A 7,817-nucleotide genomic window follows, 5' to 3' on the forward strand; every position below is an offset into this window, starting at 1 on the left:
AAGTGTGTGGTCACTAAAGGAAAATCTAAGAACCCAAGAATTAACTGATACTGCAATTTTTTTTTTTTTTTTTTTTTTTTTTTTTTTTTTTTAAAACCTTTTGCTGTAAAAAAAATGACAATGATTAGGTGCATCTAGACGACACCTAATCTCATGCAACCATTTTTCACATAGAAAAAAATTAAAATAATTAATTTTTTTATTTAAAAAATTATCACTATGACAAATTTTTGTTGAACTGTTTGGGTTGTATAAAGATAGATATAATCCATACAACACATGAGTTAATTAAAAACATGCATCCATACAAATGAAATAATGGAACTTCATCCATTTCATATGTGATTTCCATGTAAAAAATTATTCCCTTTGAAAATGGTTGGCGGATACGAAAAATAATCTACATCCCACATTTGAATAATCAATGGACCTCACAATCTTAATAGATAGATAAACTACTCTAATTGTCAATTAATTTTGAGTTTGAACTCCAAGTTATCTCATATGGTATCAGGACCCGTGAAGTCCAAACATGCAATTGATCTAAAATAAAAAAATTGAGATCTGATCCAAGAATGGTGAATCCAAAGAGGTACTATCTTGAAGAGACATGTTGAGCATCCCATATAGGAAAAATGAAGGGACTATTTCATTCATTGTCAATTGATTATGGGATGAAATCTTAAGTAGTAAAAAAGTGATTAAAAATTCTAAAAAAATTTAGGGTGTGTTTGGAATACACTTTCAAGCGTTTAATTTAAAAAATGATTCATTTTGAAGAAATTGGAGTATTTGATAACTACTCAAAATAGCTTTTCAAATATATTTTTCGTTTTTATCAAAAGTGTATAAATAAAAAACGAGTTTTTTAAAAAAATATTTTTTTCTTAAGTAAATCCAAACAGGTCCTTAAAAACACGCTTGAACGAACTATATTATTCATCAGAGTAAGCAAGTTCCAAATTCTTATTCGCATTTCTAATGGAAAATCTAATCTTAGCTAAGTGGAATTTGGTAAAAAGAAGAGTTGATGCAGCACATCATTTATTTATGAGAGATGAAAAAGGCAGATGATGCAGTTCTAAGCTTTGGGTTTCATCTCTTTCTTCTTTGTTCTATATATTGGAACGACCAACTCGAACTCGAACTCTATGCCATGAAGTGTTGAGTATACCTCTTACATTCCATATCTCTTCCACTTTTTCTGGTTGCACATTCGCTGCTGAATCAACCTGCATTTACAAATTCAACTCAAAGCTTTCCACACTTGTAAACTAACTTTTGTACAGTCCACTTCACCACCTTTTTCAATCATATAGACTTGCAGCTTTGCACTAAGTTAAGATTTCTATGCATCAACAGAAGAGACTTACAGCTTTAGCTACAATTTCGGTGTTTTGTAGGACGTCGACCGTGACCTCGAAAAACACCCATGCCCACTTGTAACTGCTCATACTATCAGCAACATATGGGACACCAATCTTCTGATATCTGGTGGCTTCAATCCAGTTTTTGCCACCATCAACAGATATGTCCACTCTCTCTATTCCCCGTCCACCTCCCGACACTGCATAGCCTCTAACTGTAACCTGACATACATTTGAGATATATGATCTCGAACAAGAGATTGGAGGCTAGTATTCAAGAAGCTATCCAAACTATAACCATTATACCAGCAGAGAAAAAATTAGGTTCAAGAGAATAAGATGGAACGAAAAAAAGTAATGCAACGAGATGACATCTAGATTATAAATATGAAGATAGAACAAGATGATGTAAGACCCTAGTTATAGTTATCTTTGGATTATTAGTATGGTTATTAGTAAGGAGCGTGTTAATAAATAGTTAGTAAGTTTGTCAGGGTTTTTAGTTATAAGTAGAGAGAGGAGGTTGGGAGAAGGGGGAAGAATTTTGTAGTGATTTCCTTTGGTAGATTTTGGAAGAATGTAGGCTTCTCTCAAAAGGCTTTGGTATATGTAGTTTTTTCATAGTATATTGCAATATATATTTCTATCTTTAGTGTTTTTTGTTCTTTGTATTCTCGAGTGTTCTTATTAGGACATGGATGTATCCTAACACATTCTCCAAGTTTTGCTGATTTACATGTGTCCCAAACTTGCAAATTAATTTGGATGAACCCAGAAGATTGGAGGTTCTTAGAACTGTAATAGGCAATCCTTTGCATGAATCATCATTGTTTTTATATCATTCTTCAAATATTGAACCTAGGTCACGTTAATCAATCTGTAATGAAAATTGGTGTAATTGTAATGAAGTTCTATCGATGGATCAATCGTAATGGATCTCAATCGTAAACGTAATTGGATTGTTTTTTTTTATCACGTTTATTTAGAATTATGAATCAATCACATTTACTATTACCCATTGACCTTAACGGTAACAGTAATAGTAATTGTAACAATATTAGTAAATGTGACAGATTCATAATTATCAAATTGTAATAGCAACAGTATCAGTAACGGTAACGATAATGGTAAAGGTAATTCATAATTCTCAAATTGTGACAACAACAATATTAGTAATGATAAAAGTAACAGTAACGGTAAAGGTAGTGAGTCTACATAAGTTTCAAACACAATCAGATTGAGTACTCTTCGTTCCTCAATCAGATTGTGTGCTTTGATTATAAAAATGGAGGTGGATCCTACGGTTCATTACGATTACGGAACACAGGTAAACAATAACAAACGTAAGAAAATGAGACCCACTTTTCAAATTACTATTGATGGATTACATTTCACCTAGAATAAACGTATCCTTACATAAATAAACTAACCTTTCCAGGCTTTATATGGTCTACGTCCTCCAAAGAACATATGGCACACTGCAATTCAGCAAGTTCAACATCATTAGTCAGGTGAAAAGTGTACATTCAAAGTAAATGATGATGAACAACTATCTTCTAATTTTCCTCATCAACAAAGAAAAAAAAACCAAAAAAAAAAAAGGGAAGTAACAAGCACAATCAAGCAAAAAACAGTAGCCTTTAGTAAGAACCTGAACAGGGAAATCCATTTGAGGCCTCCTTGCCGACCAATTAATATTACTCCAATCTACAGAAGGAGGAAACATTTTGTAGTCTTTCTGCATAAAGAAACCCTGCAAGCCAATACCATCAACTCCATTGTAAAGAATGGAAAATTCTTGAGGTAAAAGAAAATTGAATTTTATACTTCAATTCCTACTTGGCATTCCTCTGCATTTATGCTAATAGAATCAAGCCATTTAACAGAGCGAGCACCAATAACACCAGGGACAACCACACGCACCGGATATCCATGATCCCTGTTAAGAGGCTTTTTTCGAAAAAAGTAGAGACTATTAGAGTATAGTAGAGTTGCACGACATGCAATGTAATAGCATAATATCGAGAAGTTCTCCCACCCCTTCTACCGGTATTATAATAACAACGATTATGTGTTTAGGGAGTTGAATTGGTCATTATAGCATGTGAGTTATAATAGTTTGTAAATTACATTAATATGTCTTTAGGGCGCAAATTATTTTAGTCTGGGTTATAGTAATCTATGTTTGACATACAAACTATTTTAGTATGGATTATAATAGTCTGTTTGGAACTCAGACTATTTTAGTTTGAGTAGAAAATAGTAAACACTGTTGAAAAGAGTGAAAGAGATTATGAGTAATAAATGATAAACAATGTAACAAAGAGGGATTTGAGGTAGTAATCATGTAGATAATTGTATGCTATAATAATTGAAAACACCAACTATTATAATTAGATCCCCAAACATGGAGTGGGATACACCTACTTGAAGTTGGGGGCCCAAATACCCTCTAAGTAATTACCCAACATCAGAACGAATATACGAATATAGGCAGGAAGAGCCTACCAAACATTAATAAAAAGTACAATTACAAACACACAAGAACAATTTCTCCCTTTTGGGAGTTTGTAGACCCAAACAATTTTCTTTCTTTTCATCTATCAATGAACTCAAGGACACAGTTGAACAAACTACAAATCATGTTCAAGTAAGGTCGCTCCTTTTCATTTACAAGTAAAAAGTTTGCTTCTTGTTTAAAAAAGAACTAACATAGAAGAAAATTAAAAAAAGGCAGGCACATTCAATAAAATCGAGTTCATTCATTGTTGTGTAAGCATACAATCAGTATATTGTCTATTAAGTAGTAGAGAAAAGGAGTTTAATTTGGCAAGATATTCAATATGTAGAGATGTAGTTTGAACTGTTTTAAAGCTACATAACTTACTTCTCCATTCATTTCATAAGCAAGTAGAACATCTGCTTCAGGATTTGAAGCTTGGATAAGTGGAATTGATGCCTTGTATGGGCCTCCCTTTTCTTCCTGTACTTGATAATCATAGCAACCAAAATCATTCCTAAAGGAAGTCAACTTTCATTAACATAATTCATATTATCATTAATGACATATCACATGTCCTCTTTTTTCTCATATTCTTTGGAAAAGAGCATCCAACTAGGCCAACGTTGTACCTCGCACTTATCGACACTCACAAACTCAACATGTTTGCCACCTTTTTGTGTACAATAGCTGAACTTAGATATTCCAACAAGTTCAAGAACATCAGCCAATTTAGCACCACCCCAGATAGCTGTAAAGGTTAAAAAAAGATTTTAACTTTATAAGCTAACACATCTAGAACACTAGCTGTTCATTTCACATACCATTTCCTAGAGTAGAAATATCCCAGCCAACTCCCTTCACTTTTCTGACTTTGCTCATCGCTGTCCTTCTGTTACCTGCGCACTATGTCCATGCAAACCTAATGGTGTCAAATTATATAAGCAATCATCCAATAATGGAAATCGTTCTCGAGATCCCACATTGAAAAATCAAGGGTCCTCACAATGTTTATGAGATAGATGGGCAACTCTAATTTCCAATTGATTTTGAGATGAAACTCATGTTATCTAATATAGTATCGTAGCGATAAGCCCTAATTGACATTTGGCACAAGAATGATGAACCCAAAAAAGGCACTATCTTGATGGACATGTTGAGGACCCCATGAAAAATCAAGGGATCTCATACTCTATAAGGTAGATGAGCTACTTCTCTTATTGTCAATTGGTTTTGAGATGGAACATCATTGTTATCTAATAGAAACTACTCTTAAACCTTGTAGATTATAGATGCTCCAACTAATGGCTATTAATGAGAATACCTGTAAAGTGGCAGTGACATTGTACTTTGGAAGCATCCTGTTACATTATAAAAATCTTAGGTGCTTTTTGAAGCATGTTAAAAGTTAATATACAAAGTTTCACTATGCTGGTATGTTCATATAGAAAAGGAAATGCTCTTTTAAATCCAAAATACCACACAGCTCACCTGATATCTTTCATGAACAGCTCTTTTGAGTTTTCTATTAGACCATTTATAGAAACACAATATCTACAATTTGAAAAGAAAAGGTTGGTCCTTAGTAGTAATTAAGAACATTTACCCCAAAAAAGAAAGAAAAGAAAAGGAGGAAGAAGGAAACCTTTCAATGTCATCCACCAAAGGAATAGGGCCATGATTTCTCTTGTAAAAAAAATCTACAGGTGTGATATAAGAGGAAATCAGGGCTGAGCGAGGTGGCTCTGCATTGAAGGGCTCCTGAGGCAGAGATATCAAGGGAGAGAAACAACAGCATAAATATTCATAACAAAGCACTTCTTCCTTTCGGAGGGATTTTGAAATGGTTAAAATCACTTTATGTTACATTTAAACTTTCTGTCACATTCAAAATCAGCTAAAACACAACTTTAATCACTTAAAATTAATTTAATGTTTACTTTTATACTTTTAAATGCAATTTTAATATGATTTAAGAAGTTTTTGTAAGGATGACCTATATTAAAGAGATTTTGAAAGTGATAAAAGTGATTGTAACCGTTTCAGAATCACTCTAAAGTCTACCACTCTTAAAGAAGGAAAATTTGAATAAGGAAAGGGAAAAGAAAAGGCTTGCCTTGGCGTTGATAAGGAGACATGGGTGACGAAGAGGGTCTTGTGAATAATCTGAGGGTGCAATTAATCCAGGCATTGCCACAGGCGAGGGGAGTGAAAGTGATGCTGATGAGCTGAGGGAGAGGCTGTCTGTGATTGTTGAAATCGTCACAGCCGGGTGAGATGACAATGAGAAAAGCCCACGTGGAAACTGACGTGGCTGCTCGTTCTGACTTGTCGCTTTGCCAAATCTGTGGGTGGTTTTGGGGGATGTTTACCCATTGTTTCACATTCTTATTCTTATTTTTTAATTTTATGATGAATCAATCAAACTACTTGAAATTGTTTGATAACAAAAATATGTTCCAACTAATTCAACTACTTAAATTGAGTCATCACTCTTTGATAAAAACATTATTTTGATACTTCGTTTTTGTGTAACGTGACTTTTCTTAGCTTCGGTATCAGCGATGTTTTCATTTTTTTTTTTAAAGAAAATTATAACAATTTTTAGTGAAATATCAAAAACAATTTTTTTTTTTTTTAAAAATAAAACTATATATAAATTTTTAACATTTTAAAACATTGTTATAGAGTGAATGACAAAACAAAAGTACTGTTAAAAATATAAATAATCAACTTGGCAACAAAGGAGACCTTAAACATTCCATAAGAAAATACTTTTTCAACTAAATTCATATTTTGAGTTGGTTATTATAGTATGTGGATTATAAAAATCGATGTTTGAGATGCAAACTATTTTAATTTACATTACATATGAGGAGAGATGATGATTACAAATAGTAAACACTAAATAATGAGGTTTTCAAATAGTGTTATTGTAGTTAAGCGTAAGTTATAATTATTGGAAGGCTAAATTATACAAACTGCCATTGAACTTTGTATTTTGTGTTAAAAATACCATTGAATGTTTAAAAGTTTCAAAATTACTTTTAAACTTTAAAAAAGAATATAAAAAAAAATACCTTTATCGTTAGTTTTGAATGGAAAGTGTTTTGTTTTAAAGATACCCTTAAACTTTCAAAAGTTCCAAAAACATCATTGAATTTAAAAGAAAAGTTCAAAAATACCCTAACTGTTAATATATGAACAAAAATCGTTAATATCTAGTTGCAAAAATACCTCTAAACTTTCAAATTGCATTAATATCCTATACCCTTACCTTAAAAATAAAGGAAGTTAGAAATATTCTTACCGTTTTAACAAGGTTGTACACTAATAATTGGATATGTGTTAATAATCAAATGCATCTTTTTGTATCAGGCTATTTACAGTTTTGATAGGTTTTAAGGAAAGATTTTTATTTTCAAACTTTGTGAGATCTTATGATTTAACTTGCAACTTTGGTTTATAATTTGTTGTGACAAATTGATATACGAATTGAACGAGAGAAAAGTGAGACCATCTATGTGAAAAAAAAATATATATATAATTTATTTTAAATTTGATTCTTTTCAAACTCTAGAAAACTTTCAACATTGATCAGGGTACTAACAATAGAAGCATTTTCAAACTACTTTTTTGTAAATTCATATACTAGCAGTAAAAGTGTCTTTGAAGTTATTTTTTTAAGAGTTCAAGGATATTTTTGAAATAAAACATTAATAATTTTCATCCAAAACTAATGGTAAGGATATTTTTAAACTGTTTTCAAAATTTATAGATATTTTTTAAACTTTTGAAGATTCAAAGATGTTTTTAACATAAAATATAAAGTTTAAAGGTATTTTGTATAATTTAACCTAATTGAAAACTTCAACTATTATAAGAGGAAACCCAAACATTAGGTAAGTTATAATAGTTTACTCCATCCAAAGCAAGTTGGAAGCAAATCG

General features: G+C 31.7%; 1 protein-coding gene across 2 annotated transcripts; it reads right to left on the reverse strand.

The window, feature by feature from the left end:
* Positions 1 to 884: 884 nt before the first annotated feature.
* Positions 885 to 6,058, reverse strand: LOC120075306 (sulfite oxidase-like). 2 transcript variants are annotated; one of them, XM_039028574.1, is made up of 12 exons: positions 5,984 to 6,058; positions 5,513 to 5,628; positions 5,359 to 5,421; positions 5,192 to 5,228; positions 4,692 to 4,773; positions 4,500 to 4,618; positions 4,255 to 4,350; positions 3,207 to 3,317; positions 3,019 to 3,120; positions 2,798 to 2,845; positions 1,374 to 1,589; positions 885 to 1,232 (listed from the first exon to the last, which is right to left on the reverse strand). In XM_039028574.1, the coding sequence occupies exons 1-12, from the start codon at positions 6,056 to 6,058 to the stop codon at positions 1,116 to 1,118; spliced, it is 1,182 nt and encodes a 393-aa protein (XP_038884502.1). In that variant the 3' UTR covers positions 885 to 1,115. The 2 variants fall into 2 exon arrangements, with proteins under 2 accessions (XP_038884502.1, XP_038884503.1); XM_039028575.1 differs by lacking the exons at positions 5,513 to 5,628; positions 5,984 to 6,058 and having other exon boundaries at positions 1,116 to 1,232; positions 4,692 to 4,789.
* Positions 6,059 to 7,817: the final 1,759 nt, after the last annotated feature.

The sequence above is a fragment of the Benincasa hispida genome, chromosome 4 (assembly GCF_009727055.1).
Source record: "Benincasa hispida cultivar B227 chromosome 4, ASM972705v1, whole genome shotgun sequence".
Classification (NCBI taxonomy): domain Eukaryota; kingdom Viridiplantae; phylum Streptophyta; class Magnoliopsida; order Cucurbitales; family Cucurbitaceae; genus Benincasa; species Benincasa hispida.